General features: G+C 42.1%; 1 protein-coding gene across 26 annotated transcripts in view; it reads left to right on the plus strand.

The window, feature by feature from the left end:
* Positions 1 to 16,976, plus strand: part of FGGY (FGGY carbohydrate kinase domain containing) — a 532,748-nt gene that overhangs the window by 410,580 nt on the left and 105,192 nt on the right. For all 26 annotated transcript variants that reach the window (XR_015160120.1, XM_086390249.1, XM_086390248.1 and 23 more), the window contains one exon: positions 4,403 to 4,497. Coding sequence is in view for 25 of the 26 variants with exons in the window: in XM_086390249.1 (XP_086246375.1) it covers positions 4,403 to 4,497 (95 nt within the window). In the remaining variant the exon portion in view is untranslated. The remainder of the gene's footprint in view (positions 1 to 4,402; positions 4,498 to 16,976) is intronic.

Genomic DNA, 16,976 nt, shown 5'->3' on the forward strand with positions numbered 1-16,976 from the left:
ACCTTATAATTTTCCCTAAGAGAAAAGCCATAACTAGCTTGTTCAAATACAATTCATACTTCAGATCTGATCTGTGAGTGACTTTCCAACATCCAGCCTCCAAAGAGCCACCAAGACTTCCTACCTGGATCTAGGAAGGGAGATAGAATCAACCCTGGCTGACACATCACCCGAGGGAATAGGAAACAATGGCCCGAGAGCAGGGCAGCCGGCCCTGACTCTGCACTGTGGCTCCAGCCTTTAGGAAAGTGAGTTCTCTTCCAGGCCTCACACCACTGAGCTGACTCAGAAGAAAGGGGTGCAGTGGCTTCATAGAAAGTTCTACTTTGGAAACTGTTCTGCTTTAGGCTGTCAAATGAAAAGGCTGTTAATCGTTATTTGGATTCCGATTGAAACTGGACCCTTTGTCTCTGACTGTGGACCAGTTACAGTTTTGAACAAAGGGATCTTTTCTTTGGCCTGAAATGCCTCTGCCTGGGGAAGCCTGTGATTGACAAGTGATGGCAAAGTGCATCTGCCTTGAAATGCTTTGGGTTCTGCTAGACTCATTAATGCATCAGATAAAATAGTTCACATTCCAGGCAAAGCTGCCTTCTTCCTCTCCTTCACCCAGCACTCTGCAAAAAGAACACATTTGCATTTGTTTCTGTAAAAGACGGGTACACAAGCTGTGGGTGTATAGGTAGAGTGTTTGGTGCCTTGAAAATTGTAATTGCTCTAGTTTTCCTGCAAAGCTATAGAAAGAACCATAGACCTGATACATGGGTCTCAGGAATACATGTGAAAACATAATGGAATTTGGCAGATTCATTGGAGATAGTATGGAATAATGGAGCAGAGCACTAGCTCTGTGACTTTAGGCAAATTGCTTTACCACTCAGCCTCATTTCCCCCTTCTGAAAGGTAGAAATAATATTCTTTCCCTCATAGAGAGCATGCCGAGGAATAAATACTCATGAGTTTGTGTGCACCAATCTCTGTGCTTAGCTTAAGATAAGTGTTCAATGAATGTTAGTTCACTTCTTCCCTTCAGGCAGCCCCACGCCGAAAAGATGGAGGTGCATTTTAGAAAAAAAGAAGTTAAATATTTTGTAAGCAAGTCTTTGCCATTTGGGGAACAGTCTGCTCCTGCCTGCTCCATGCAGGGAGAGCAGGGAGAGCAGGATTTTGCCAACTTGAGAAATGTCCTCTACGTGAGGAAGAGGAATCTTGTTGTACCCTGGGCATATAGTTAACTGTGGTTTCAAGAAATACTTGGTGTGTACTGAGTAATTATAGGTTTCTCTCACTGACTCGGGACTAAATGTTCCTCCTAAATTTTGTTTTGAAAAATTCTGGCCATTTCAGTAGGGGTTTCCCTGTGCCTGTCTTATTCATTATTCAGTCATTTACTCTTTCATGTATTCATTCTCTGAGTTTGGCACGGGCATGTAAAGAAGAACAGTCCTGTCCTGCCAAGAGGCTCATTACAAACAGAAAAAGTGTTCTTGTGCTCTGACCACTCTCCAGAGAGGATAAGGAGACCCAGAGGACGTTGGTGTCAGTATGAGTCAGATCCAAGCAGAGAGCAGATGACACACTCACATTGGATTAACTGGAGATAAGTCCAGTAAAGGGTCTGTTTAGAGGCATGGGCAGGTTTGAGGGAAACCCCGGCCACCAGGCAGTACCATGAGTCTACTCACAGTCTAACTACCCCGAGGCTTCCAGGGGCCAGGGCGGGAGGTAACCCACCTGGGGCTGAGGGGCTGCGTGAAGAAGGGCCGCCTGACTGCAGATGAGCTCAGTCAAGGATGTGATCAGAGGGCAGGGGGCCTGCAGACATGGTCCATACAGGTCAGTGTCCCAGGACCCAAATCGGATAAACATGAAGAATTTGGGATTTTCCAGGCAAGAATAATGGAATGGGTTGCCATGCCCTTCTCCAGGGGATCTTCCAAATCCAGGCATCAAACCCTCATCTCTTGTGTCTCCTGCATTGGCAGGCGGGTTCTTTGCCACTAGTGCCACCTGGGAAGCCCAGTTTAGTGCTTTCTCTAAGCCACAAACTCTTTTAAGTGCCTTATTTACAATATCACTTTTTTTTTTTAAGTATAGAAGTTGGGTCAATTTTTTATGAGAATGTTCCGAAACAGTATTAAAAATGCTCAAATAAGCTTGTAAATTCTCACAACAACTCTGTGAGATCAGTGGAATTTCAACCTCATTTTGCAGCTGGGAAAACAGGCACAAAGAGGTTAAATAACTCACCTAGGGTCACACAGCTAAGACAGGGAGGAAGCCAAAATTCAAACCCTGGCAGCCTGACTCCAGAGTACTTTGGGCTGCAACTGGAGAGCTGAGAGGGGATCCACCCAGCTCCCCCTGGAGTCCCATTCCCGAGGACAGGGGCCGTGAGCAGTTCTTCTTTGCTCAGACCAGTGAGGCTTTACCAGGGAAAGAAAGGCTAGGAGGCAAGCAGCATGTGGGATGATGTCATGTGATAAGTCCAAAGCCCATGGGATGGTCAAGATCACATTCCCATCCCCACGATCCCCAGACTCTGCAAAGGCTTGTCATGCTCTCTCCACGTGTGGCCCACACAGCCCTCCCACGTGGCCTGGTGTCTCTCCTGCCTTCTGGACGACTGATGGGCATCTCCCCCATTCTTTCCCCACTGGTCCACTTTCCAGCCCAGGTGAAGTGCACCTAGAAGGCCCTCACCCCTCATTGAGATTCATCCTAACACCACCATTCTGAAAGGGATTGTGTTGAGCCCTGCACGTACCCTTTCCCATTAAATTCCAGCAAACCTGTTATTATCCCCGTTTTACACAGGGGGAAACTGAGGCTAAAAGTGTATAAATGACTTGCTGAAGAACACAGGGCTAGTGGAACCAGGTTGAGCTTTTCCCAGAGACCCCACCCCATCTTATCAGCAAAGTCTCCAGCACTGCCCCTGTGGATGGTGCTGGTATTCCTAAGTCTGCTGGGATATGTGTGAGAATTCTGTCCCCTGTTCCCTTCATCAAGGGTAGCTGGGGAAAGGGCCCCAACCTTGGAGTGGGATGATGAGTTAGGAGATGGTGGGAGGGCAGAGGAGGCTATGTCCAGGAAGTCTTCCCCAGAAAAGACAGGAAGAAAAATCCAGTCTTTGGAAAAACAATGTCTTGAGTAAAGGAAGATCCTACAGGTCTGGCCACAGAGCTTACCTCTGTGGAGTTTGCTGCCATCTCCTGATTATCAAAAATATTTATATTTTATGTATTTTTTTTCATATGCACACATATAAAATACTAAGAATTCTAAATTATTCCTATTCATCTTAAGTCCACTTTGAGCTAGGAGTGTTCCTCCCTACCTGGTGGACCCCTACTCATCCTTCATAGTCTTATTGAATCCTGAGCTCCACTGCTCTGACCCCCTTCCCCATCTCAAAAATTTATTCGTTCATCATATAAGCGCTTACATGTGCTCAATACCAGTCTCAATTCTAGGGATTCAGCAGTGGACAAAATAAAGCCTCTGCCCTCATGGAGCTTGTGTTCTAGCAGACAAGACAGAAAACCAGAGAAGTAATAATACAGTGTTGGAGGGCATTGAGGAAGTCAAGGGGGATAAGGGATGTTGTGGGTAAGTTGTCATTTTCCTTCGGATGGCCAGGAAAGCCACAATGGGAAGACATGTTTGCACAAACTTGCAGGAAGGAGTTGCCCCAGGGACATCCTGAAGGAAGTGACCCAGACAGGAGGAACAGCACAGGCAAGGCCTGAAGCTGATTCAGGAAAGAGCAAGGTGACAGGATCATGCGGCCTGGAGGAGAGGAGGAGCCAGTCAGGGTGGGAGAAGTAGCCCTGGTCCTGGAGTGCCTTGTCAGCCTTGGTAAGGGCTTTCGCTTGCACTCTGAGAGATGTAGGAGCACCCCCGCCTCCAAGGTTCATCACACCCTCTGTCACACTTCCCTTTTCTTAGTGCATCTCAGTTATAGACTGAACCCCATGTGAGGCCTCTGTCTCTTTCTCATCCATCTCCGCTTTGAGACCTGAGTAGCAGAGAAGTCAGATTCATCTCTGTCTACCATAGGCTCAGTAGAGCACTTCAGAAAAGTTTGTAGAAAACTACTCGAAATGGCAGGTAGCAGCTAGCAGAAGCCTAGAAACCCTAGGCAGAAAGGTCTCCTGAGTTGAGGTGTGTGTGTGTGTGTGTGTGTGTGTGTGTGTGTGTGTGTGTGTGTGTGTGTATTGGTTCCCAAGGGACCCTTGTCTATGGTACTGGCAGGCAGGTAATCCTACAGAACTGGAACTGCAGGGGGCAGGGAGGGAGCCCTGCCGCTGCCTCTACATCAGGTGTTTGTGCTGCCGGGGCTGCTGACTGGCTCCCCTGGCCCTGCTCCCTAACCAAGGTGTGGCCTTGTTCTGCGCAGGCTTGCCTGTGGTCCTGTCGCAAGAGGTGGAGTCTGTACTTGTGGGCGCTGCTGTTCTGGGGGCCTGTGCCTCGGGGGATTTCGCTTCTGTACAGGTATGTGAGGACCAAGGGGTGGGCCGTGGCCCCGCCCCTGTCTGGGGCTGTCCTTCGTCTTGACAGCAGCTCATGTCTTGCAAAACACACACAGGATATAATTAAGAAATGATAGGTTCCAGCCAGGGAAAGCACAAACACTTCTAGCTTCAGACGTATTTATTGCAGTTTTCATTTGACTTGGCCTTCGTTACTGTCAGTCGTTCTGTTCTTCTATTGGCTTTCTTTTTTTTTTTTTTTCCTCCTTTAAAATAGCTCTTACATGATTTCATCTAAATTTCCCCATTTTTTTTTCTTTTAGCAAGTGAAACAGGTAAGGTAGAAAACTTAAATTTTTCATGTGAATTTCTGATTTTTATTTGCTTCCTTCATCTCCACCTACCACTTTTTAAATACCTCCAAGGCCTCTTTCAACAAGAGACACAAATGAAAATGTTTGTAAAAGGGAATTAAAAGAAAAAAATAAGGAACAGAGATACAGGAAGAAGGAAACAACTTGCTGGTGATGATGGAGCACACAATTTGACTCTGAGCTTCCTGGCAGCCAAGACAAAAAAGAACACATGATAAGTTGCATAATTCTTATTTTCAAAAAGAGGAAGCATATTAGTCTCTTTGGGAGACAAAGCTTTTCCTCCCACCAAATTGCAAAAGACATTTCACACATGGGTTTTATGGAGAGATTTTGAGTTGTAAAATAATAAGGCTAACAATAGGTTTACAAAAAGGTAGAGAAACCATATGGATTAGGGCTCAGAGCACAAGCTCTGCAGTCAGCCCTCACTTGACTTCCTACAAGTTCTGTGATCTGCTGTTCACTCTGTTTCTTTATCTATAATAACAATCAGGAGCACATGAGTTCTTTCTCTGAATCAGGAATGTACATTCAGTCCCACAACAGCTCTATTATCCCCCTTTTATAGTTGATGAGTCTGAGGCAAAAGAAGTTAAATAACTTGGCTTATGTTGAAACAGCTAGTAAATGCCAAAACCAAGAAGTCTGGCTCCGAAGCTGTAACTGAAAGTTGAAGAAGTGTTTGTTCAGCTGAGCATCAGAGAGCTTAAGTGACTTGCCCACGGTCTCAAGGTTGGGACTAGAAGCCAGGTTTTCCATTAGTAGCTCAATAATGAGAGCTTTATTTATTGTAACCTCCTTTTGTACCAAGAACTATTCTAGGTGCTTTTCGTATAATCTTCCTGGTACCTCTCACAACCCACATGGGCAACAGAGATCCAGAAAGATTACAGAATTTAAGGGTACATATTGGAAATGGTCACATGCAAGGGTCTCATTCCAACACTTTGAAAGTGTAATGCCCTGCACCCTGTCCAAGCCTCTCAAGCTGATGCTTATGAACTATCTCTTCCAAAGAATTGAACCCATTCATGACTGCTTGTGGATTTTTTTTTTAATTTTATTTTATTTTTAAACTTTACAATATTGTATTAGTTTTGCCAAATATCGAAATGAATCCGCCACAGGTATACCTGTGTTCCCCATCCTGAACCCTCCTCCCTCCTCCCTCCCCATAACCTCCCTCTGGGTCGTCCCAGTGCACCATCCCCAAGCATCCAGTATCGTGCATCGAACCTGGACTGGCGACTCATTTCATACATGATATTATACATGTTTCAATGCCATTCTCCCAAATCTCCCCACCCTCTCCCTCTCCCACAGAGTCCATATGAGATGGATGAAACTGGAACCTATCATACAGAGTGAAGTAAGCCAGAAAGAAAAACACCAATACAGTATACTAACGCATATATATGGAATTTAGAAAGATGGTAACAATAACCCTGTGTACGAGACAGCAAAAGAGACACTGATGTATAGATCAGTCTTATGCTTGTGGATTTTAACTGGAGTTTTTATACAAAGATGGGAGAGTTGAATTTTCAACATTTTTCTGGATTTTCTGGTAACTGTCAGAAACGTCACATGGAGGTATTTATTGTTGAAATGTCAGTGACTTATTTTAATGTATTGATTGATGAAGATGTTCTCAGAACTAGCTGCCTCGCCCTCCCTGGGATGAAGCATAATTGCTAAAACAAAGCAGTAGAGATGCTTACTAAGGCTCTGCATAGGTTAATTCATATTATGAACTGGAAGTTTCTTTTCCCTTAAAATTCAAATGTTGAATCCTGAATCCTGCAGCATGATAATATTTAGAGATGTGGCCTCTGGGAGGTAATTTGGATTAGGTGAGGTCATGAGGGTGGGACCTCTATGGTGAGATTAGTGCCCTTCTAAGAAGAATACTGGACCTTGCTTTCTCTGTGTTATGTGAGGACACAGCCCAAAGGTAGCCATCTGCAAACCAGAACCAACCCTGCTGGCACCTTGATATTGGCACCTTGAGAAAATAGATTTATGTTGTTTAAACACTCAATCTGGTATTTCGTGATGTCAGCCCGAGCAGATGAAGACACCTCATTTAATCTTGACAGTCTCCAGGTAGGACTTTTTATTCCTGTGTTATATATGAAGAAAACCAGGCTCAGAGATGTTTTAAGAAATTTGCCCAAGGCTACAGTTAATAAGGGACAAAAGCAAAATTGAAATCAAGGTCATATATATCCTCTGCCGATTTTCTTTCTGTTTTTATTTATATTTTTCTTTTTTCTTGAAAAATGTTTTTTGGCTTCTTATATGTTCAAGGGTGAATTTTCTGCAAAGGAATGTCATTGGTCACAAGGAGATTGTCTACAGCCAAAACAGAGTAGTGTGACATGATCTGACTGTTCTGTCCAATTCTTCATACCATGACTTATAGCTCCTCATTGATATTTTAGTCATATTTGGAGTTTCTAACTCTGAGAATATTCCACTCACATCTTCTCCTAGATGGAAACTGAGCCTCATCCCACACTGACGTCTTCTTCACTACATAATATTCTCCCTTAGTCTTCCAGAAAAGTATCTAAGATAAGGTAGATTGAATGTTGGAATCAGTGACTTGAGTAGCAACTGCAAGGCTTACCACATTTTAAAGACAAGCTCCCATCCCCTGTTCAACCCACAAAATTAAGTGCCTCTCCTGATTATTTTTAGGAGACACTATAATCTAGTAAAGAAAGCCCGCAGGTGCAAGAGACCTGAATCTTACCTGCCATCACATGCCAGAGAGAACCCATGTGGTCTTGACTTCTGTGTGTGGTTGTTATACATCTTCAAGCAGTGCCACTTGACCTCTCCAGGTGCTTGTTTCATTTGTTTATTTCCTTTTAAAAAAATGTTTAATTAAGAATTGCCACACCTGTGGGACTGCTGAGATAGCGCCTTTGAAAGGTTCAGTGACCTCCATGAAGTTCAGTTCAGTTGCGTCCAACTCTTTTGCGACCCCATGGACTGCTGCATGCCAGGCCTCCCTGTCAATTAGCAACTCCCAGAGTTTACACAAACTTATCTACATTGAGTCGGTGATGCCATCCAACCATCTCATCGTGTCATCCCCTTCTTCTCCTGCTTTCAATCTTTCCTAGCATCAGGGTCTTTTCAAATGAGTCAGTTCTTCACATCCAGTGACCAAACTACTGGAGTTTCAGCTTCAGCATCAGTCCTTCCAATGAATATTTAGGATTGATTTCCTTTAGCATTGACTGGTTGGTTCTCCTTGCAGTCCAAGGGACTCTCAAGAGCCTTCTCCAAACCACAATTCAAAAGCATCACTTCTTCAGTGCTCAGTTTTCTTTATAGTCCAACTCTCACATACATACATGACTACTGGAAAAACCACAGCTTTGACTAGACGGACCTTTGTTGACAAGGTAATGTCTCTGCTTTTTAGTATGCTATCTAGGTTGGTCATAACTTTTCTTCCAAGGAGCAAGCATCTTTTAATTTCATGGCTTCAGTTACCATCTGCAGTGATTTTGGAGCCCCCCAAAATAAAGTCTGTCACTGTTTGCATTGTTTCACCATCTATTTGCCGTGAAGTGATGGGACCAGATGCCATGATCTTGGTTTTCTGAATGTTGAGTTTTAAGCCAACTTTTTCACTCTCCTCTTTCACTTTCATTAAGAGCTCTTTAGTTCTTTGCTTTCTGCCATAAGCATGGTGTCATCTGCATATCTGAGGTTATTGATATTTCTCCCAGCAGTCTTGATTCCATGAACCTCCATGAAGCCCAGGTATAATTATCAACATTGTTATAATGATTATGTTTGGAAATGTAAATACATGTACACTTGGATTCATTCATCTCTCTCTAAAGAAGAGATGCAAACCTCTGTGCCCCAGGTCTGGGGACCAGATCAGGACTCTGGCAGGTTGAGGTGAAACAGAATAACTTCCTCCCTGTGATTCATATTCTTCAACCTGAACTTCAAACTTCAAACCTGAACTTCATAGGTCCTAACTTGATCTTCAGGATGCCTGCTACCCCTTCCTTTAAGAAAGCTGAGCAAAGCTTGCCAGCAACTCAGTGATTCCCATGGGCCATATGTTTTGTCTTCTCATAGGCTACACATATGGTAGCTGGATAAAGAATTTCACTTCTTATCTAGATGGGCTGACTTTCATATGTTTAGCCAGTGGCATCTCCTTCAGATGAAGGAAAGGATAAGAAGACTCCAAAAGACCCAGACTACGTGCCTGGGGAGACAGAATTTCCCAAATTCTTAGGCCCATGAATGGATGACATCAGCCAGGGATAGAGTGCTATGCCTTCCTTTGCCAGTACAAACAGATCAGAAGAACTTAGAGTTGTGAATTTTACTTATAGCTATTGCACACTTCTATATATTTCAATTCTGGGGAAAGTGTATCAGCTGGAGGGAAAGGGATAGTGGATGGAATTTTCTGATGGGTTATTAATGAGAGAGATTACTCAAGTTACAAGGTCCATTGCTATTCAAATTTTGCACTCCACTGACAGTTCCTACTTCCACCCTTTGTTTATTTATCCATTCATATTCTCATCCTCAGAGTCTTCCTTTCTTCCCCTGCCCTTGTCTGCCCTCCCTTTAGACGGCTAAAGTCTTCCCCAGTTCAGTTCAGTCGCTCAGTTGTGTCCAACTCTTTACAACCCTATGGACTGCAGCATGCCAGGCCTCCCTGTTGGTCACCAACTCCTGGAGCTTGTTCAAACTCATGTCCATCGAGTCAGTGATGACATCCAACCATCTCATCCTCTGTTGTCCCCTTCTCCTCCTGCCTTCAATCTTTCCCAGCATCAGGGTCTTTTCCAATGAGTCAGTTCTTCGCATCACGTGGCCAAAGTATTGGAGCTTCAGCTTCAGCATCAGTCCTTCCAATGAACATTCAGGGTGGATTTCCTTTAAGGTTGACTGGTTTGATTTCCTTATAGTCCAAGGGACTCCCAAGAGTCTTCTCCAATGCCACAGTTCAGAAGCATCGATTCTTCCGCAGAGTCTTCCTACTCTTCCCTTTTCAAATTAGGGTCTCACAAAGGGTATTGATATAGCCATCCAGCCACATTAAACAATAGAATAATAATATCTTAAAGCAGGGGTCCCCAACCCCCAGCCCACAAACGCCCAGCCTTCCTCCCTCCTTATAGTCATAAAAACATGGAATACAGGCAGTCTTGGCATCTATGATCTTTCTATCTGACCTCTCCCCCATCCCTAGAAGGTCACCCACTGCTCCTCTGTCCATCAGTGCACTTCAAAGTGATCCTCTCTAATTCTGAATGTCCTGGAATGCAAATAATCACAATTAGAAGTTGGGAGCATCCCATAACAATTCTGTAGGCTCCTAGGTCCTGGAAAATTAACAAACTAGAAAAAATAACTTTATGAGCTATCAGCACACTTCCATTTTCTAAGCACAGACAATAGAGAAGTTCTGAGAAATGCAAAGGACACATAAAACAAGAAACCGGGTTCATGATGCCATGAGAGAAAAACTCAGTCCAATGGCAAAGAGGCAGAAATACAACATGGCTTTCCACTTTCTGCTTCCTTCAGGCCCTCTGCAGAAGTCATTAGCTTCCTGTAATTTCTTATCTTATAAGGCAGTTTTTTTTCCCCAAGACTATTTATATAAAATAAGCTTTAATTCTAACAGTGCTATTTATCTTGATCCCACCCTCCCCACCTCAGGAGGAGGCGGGTAAGCAGTAGAGAGAAGCCTCTAAAGCAAAAATCAGCAAAATGAGACGGTGACAGGAGATCAGAATGAATTCAGCCATCTTTCAGGGTAAGGAAAACAAGCCCTTGGAATCAACCAATTAATCAAAACCTCTTTTCCTCCCATGGTGTGAGGGCTGCTGCCTCTGAAAACCATTGACTCCATGTGTTCCCACCATCAGCTTTCCTTGTCACGTTCCAGACAGACTCCTGTGTCTCGCAGACCAATACGTGTAAGCGGCCAGTGGAGAGCGGTGATTACTCACCCTTTCTGTAATGTGTGCCCACAGGATAAACGATCCACGCTGACCGCAGTGGTCTACCCTCAAGGTCAGTCCTTGCAAACACCCTCACTACTTAGCCAAAGCCTCTCCTCCTTTCTGTTCTTTTTTGCGAGGTTTTACTTCATTTGGAGCCAGTTTATATTCATCACCTATTATGTGCTTCAAAGCCTGTGGTTTTGTATGTGACACAATACGTCTCCAGTCTGCTTTATTTTGTGAGAGTCAACTTTCTGTGCTTTTTAGTTCTGTTTGGTTTTCTGTCACCATAAATACCAGTTTTACATTTTGCAAAGTAAAGTTGATTATCATGATCTTGCTTTCTGGAGGTTTGGAAGGACGGATAGATTTATATAATGGATGTTCAGAAATATGAAACCATCCCATTTCTTGGTACATTCAATATTAATTTGCTGAGTTTTTTCCTTTTTCTGTAATACAAGTAATAATAATTCGTGTTCATTGGGAAAAATAAGAAAATTCAGTTAAGCTGAAAGAAAAGTATGAAAAGTTTTAGGATAGGATATTGCTATCCTAAAACTATCACTATATTATATTCTGGTTTCTGTCCTTTTAATCCTTTGGTCCATATTTTAAAATTACTTTGTACTTTTATTGATTGCAGAAATGTATTCATACAATGCATATTGTTTTATAACCTTTTCCCCCACCCCAAAATACATAGTAAACATCTATATTTATCATTTTTGTAGGCTGTATAATTTTTTGCCCCATAGAAAATGCCGTGACTTATTTTTTCCAGTCCTCTAGTTTTGAATATTTAGGTTGTCTCTGTTGTTTTAAGGAATGTTGCAACTAATAACATCTCTGTAGCTAAAATTTGCCCACCACACCCTAAATTATTTCCAGAAACTAAATTATGGAAGTATAGTTGTTTGGTCAAAGAGTTTGCCCAAGCTTTAGGACTTTGATACATATTAGCACTTTATACTCCCACCAACAGTGAGTGAAATTTCAGGGCTCACATTTCTTGTGTGTAAGGAGTCTTTTGGTATGAGTTTTAGTTTCATTTGGTTTTCATTCCCAGGCCTCTTAAAATCCCATTCATTTCACATATGGTCCTGATACTGTCAGCTCTCTTTAGTAGCCTTTTGCCCTTTGCTGCATAAGCATATGCTTCAAGAGCTATGAGATTCTGGTTTCTTATTAAGTAGATTCAGGCCTCTGATTGGATTTTCAATGTCCTATCCCATATGGGAGTGCCTCGTAGAAAATCAACAGAAAATCCTGAAATGGTAATTAATTTAAAGAAGGATTAAATTAAGAATGTGATATTGCCCTTAACATTCTTTATACTTACTGCCATACCTGGTTAACAGTACATTCTTATATTTTTTGAAAATTGCTCCTACTCAAAAAAAACAACCAACCAACCACAAATTCAGGTCCTGATTAATTACATATCTCTTACTCTAATCCGGTTTGCAAAATGGCATCATGGATATAAAAGTCAAAAATTAGGGACTTCCCCAGTGGTTAAGACTCAGTGCTTCCACTTCAGGGGGACATGGGTTTGATCCCTGGTTGGGGAACTAAGATCCCCTAATGAAGACTTACTGTATAGCACAAGGACCTCTACTCAGTGCTCTGTGGTGACCTAAATGGGAAGGAAATCTAAAAAAGAGAACATATATGTACACATATAACTGATTTACTTTGCTGTACAGCAGAAACTTTAACACAACATTGTAAAGTAACTATCAGTCCAGTTCAGTTCAGTCGTTCAGTCGTGTCCGACTCTTTGCGACCCTGTGAATCGCAGCACACCAGGCCTCCCTGTCCATCACCAACTCCAATAAAAATAAATAAATATTTAAAAATAGCTCAAAATTGGAATTCTGTTTTTAAGAGATTATTTCAATATATAAGATATATGACATTTGACTCTCCCGCTCTTTATAGGGTGATCCTAGATCAAGGCCTGTTACTTTCCATCCTATGTCAGTCATGGAATCTTTGGTTTGTCATTCATAGAATCTCTGCAGCAACCAGTGGATGTTAACAGTCCCCACTGTGCAGATGGGGACAGTGAGGCATCAGTTCAGTCGCTCAGTCATGTCCAACTCTTTGCGACCCCATGAATCACAGCACGCCAGGCCTCCCTGTCCATCACCAACTCCCGGAGTTCACTCAGACTCATGTCCATCGAGTCAGTGATGCCATCCAGCCATCTCATTCTCTGTCGTCCCCTTCTCCTCCTGCCCCCAATCCCTGCCAGCATCAGAGTCTTTTCCAATGAGTCAACTCTTCGCATCAGGTGGCCAAAGTTTTGGAGTTTCAGTGAGGCATGGAGAGGTCATATAACCTTGTTCTTTTTGTTCCAACAAACCATGCTTTTTATATCTGTTGCTTGGAAAAAGCAGAGATTACCATGTGGCAGCTCAGCTGCCCTTCTAGGGTGGAATGGATAATAGAATAATCAGCATCCATGTTTATCATTGCTACTTTGTTGATTATGACTTGTAGAAATAAAAAGAAGAAACATACTCTGTTTGGTTTGGAAGCTTTCTACTTCTTTTGTTTGGAGAAGACTGCATACCATGTTCCCAGTAGTGTTTTATCTTTTTGTATTTAATCATAACCTGTCCATTTACTTTTTATAGAGATAGATATAAAAAAGCACTTAACTAATTAAGAACTTTAGTTAAAAGACAGTTTTTATGGTATTGTTATTAACACAGAGGTTTAGGCTAACAAACATTTTTTTCAAATATCTCCTTCCTCCTGCAGTTTTTACTCAGGAACTTAAGAATTGGGCTTTTATAAAAACAAACAATAGCCAAATATCTACTGAGTCCTTTAGTGGCTTAGGAGGATTTCAGAACTGTAATTCTAAAATAAAGTTTACCTACTTCTCTTTGACTTAATTTTGTTCAAGACAACATTTTATACTGGTACAAATCTGAAGAAATATATTAGATTATTTTGTAGAAATGAATGTCTATACATACTTAATTCATCATTCTAATTATCATTTATGCTTTTACTTTTTATGGTGAATTTCCTTGTTGGGATAAATTAGAAATTTCTAATAATTAGAAATTTCTAATAAATTAGAAATGAATAAGTTGGGCTTTTTTCTCTTTAGGATGTTAGGAATAGAAGATCTGTGCAATATAAATTTAATATTCAACACCGTAAATTAAGCTATAGAAGCAAATAAGACATGAGGGAAGATAAGACCTTTAGTTAAATCAGAAATTGTCTGTAATTGGGGAAAAGTTCTTAAAAATGCCTACACGTGCACACACATAAATGCGCACATAGATGCCACTGGACGAAGATTGATTCAGAGCCATGGAATATTTAGAGGTCTTTCTGAAATCTATGAAAGACTTCTGATTGCATCATTGAGGCAAATGATCAAGATGTATGTGAGAGAAAAATATCATTATTACAGTTACTTATTGGAAATGTTTGATACTTTGCAGTGAGCCATAAAGTACTACGGGTACAGAAACTTGGATGTCATCTCTCTAATCATATACATATCAAAGAAATTTTAACATCTAAAAATTTAATATCATGTTAAAAGTGATTCATAAGGAAATTTCCTATACTATTATCATCATAAATTTTACAAATGAAGAAACAGGGTAGGAAGGTTTAAGTGACTTACCAAAGTCAAAGGCTAGAAATGGTGGGAGCCAGAATCCAAGGCCTAGGCTAGAATTCCAAAGCTGAAGATTGTTCAACTTAATCATACTTGGAAGTGGACTCCTGTGGGGCTGAGTGTGATTACCATTACTTTTTAAAAATTTTTTAAAATGTATTTTATTGAAGTATAGCTGATTTACAGTATTGTGTTATTTTCTGCTGTGCAACAAAATGATTCAGTTATACTTATGTATACCCTCTTTTTCATATTCTTTTCCATTATGGCTTATCACAGGATATTGAATATCGTTCCCTCGGCTATCCAGGACCTTGTTGTTTATCCATCCTGTGTATTTTGCATCCTGTGTAGTTTGCATCTGCTAATCCCAAACTCCTAATCCATCTCTGCCTCACTCCCCCTCCCTCTTGGCAACCACAAATATGTTCTCTATATCTGTGAGTCTGCTTCTCTAGACAACTAGAATTTGAATATACATTAAAATGTCACTGTGTTAGTCAGGGTCTTCACAGAAGATACCCTCAAATGGATAGTTGTAGGGAGTTTAGTAGAGGGACTGTTTACAGACTGTAGACTGGCTGTGGAGAAATCACAAGGGGCGATGTAGTACACTGGAATCTGTAAGAGCTGGACCTTAAGAGGTGAAGGAGGAACACAGTTCCTAGAACCTCTGAATCCCAGAAGAGGACTATATGGAGGCTACCAAGTCAGCTGTCTTGCCAGTGACCTTGGAAGTGAAGAGCTGGATTATTGACTCCTTTCTCTTCCCTCTCACTGATTGGCTGTCAGGCTTCCATTGGGTGCAGTCAAAGTCAGAGGTCAAGGAAGCTTGTTAATACGGTCCATACACATGAGCCTGGCTCAGCCCAGAGGAGGGTGGGAGAGAGTGTTCAGGAGCATGTACCGCCATCCTCTGCAGTCATCCAGACTGGGCTGGGCAGGTCTGTCTGCAGACCAGAGGCCAATCTGTGAATGGTTTGTTACAGATTTGCGATGAGATAAAGCACTTGCATCAGAATGTAACTCAATTATGACCTTTTGTTCATAGCACAGTATTCTCAGTGAAAGAATCAGTGTGTTTACTTTCTGCCGCAACTCTTTTTGTCATTATGTCATGGACAGCCCCTTTAAGTAGCCCTGATCAGATCTGCCAGCTCTGCAGATGACAGAGAGAACCCCCTTATATCTGCCTTTATTTTCCTCCCTTACCTTCCACTAAAGATAGGAAAACTGTCTGTGCCTCTTCTGAGATAGGCAGTGTGCTAAGGTACTGGAGATGACATTTATTTCTTGAAAATAGGTGATTCACCTCACCATTACAGATAGGAAACTGAGGCTCAGAAAGTTTAAATACATCATCTAACAAGTAAGCAGAGGTGGTGATCAAATCCAGAGCTGACTCCAGAACCCATGCTCTTCCTATGGGCTGCCCTAGGACCACGCTTAAAATTATCTGACATTAATACTTAGGAAACAATGCAGAATTCTGGTGGGATTGCCTTGTTTGGAGGTCCAGAGCCGTGTTCTGGTGTCGGTAACAACCAAGTCATGGTTTCTGGGAATAGACACACCCCAACTCCCAAAAAAAAAGAACCATTTATGGATCCCATGTCACTCAGTTTTATAAGGCCTTTCCCAACCCAGCCAGCCAGATCAGAAGGTGAAGTCAGTTTGTTTCTAAGGACCTCTTGTCTGTTTCTATCTCTTTTTTAATCTGGGAGTTTGGAAAGAAGATGAGGAGAAAGAATTCATGCAAGGGATACATTTCCTTAGAAATGTTATTAATTGGCTGGGCAAAACAAGCGAAGGAAATAAAATAGCTGCTCCTTACTAAGTGAAGGCATCTCATTCCCTTATCTCATTAAAAATTAAAAGCACTCTTGGTTTAAGTAGGGCAAATTAGTAATTAAGTGCTATATAATCAACTTGTGTAAACATAATATTGAAGAGGAGGCCAAATTAATCACTCTGCTGGCTTGTTCTTGCCCCCATTAATGCACCTTTTATTTGGGTCCTTCCTGTGATGTCAGGATGCATTTTCTGCTCTCCCTCTGCTGCTGGAGATAGGGTGGGCTGTGATAGCTGGGCTGTCAGATAACAGTGGGCTGGATCTGGAAAAGGCATGTGTCTGGGCCTGATTCAACCAGGTGCTGAGGCTCCCTGCTTCATTGTTTGACCTAGAGCTCATCAGAGGAAGGCTGCCATGTGTCAGGGACAGTCCCAGATGGTAGCAGGACAAAGAAGAATTAAACACATCTCAGGACCCATGGGGTTCCAATCTCGGGGGGAAAAGATGGACACAGGCAGATAGATACAGTTATGAAAAAGTCAGCACTAAGTGTAATGGCAAGGATCAGTGGGCCTTGGCTTGGGCTCAGATCATGACTCTGCCACTTACCTTGGGTGACTTACTTAATTTCTCTGTGCCTCAGAGCCCTCATCTGTAAGCCTAACCATAATA

This window comes from Bos grunniens, chromosome 3, assembly GCF_055505025.1.
Source record: "Bos grunniens cultivar Pamir isolate PY7600 chromosome 3, Bosgru_T2T1.0, whole genome shotgun sequence".
NCBI lineage: Eukaryota > Metazoa > Chordata > Mammalia > Artiodactyla > Bovidae > Bos > Bos grunniens.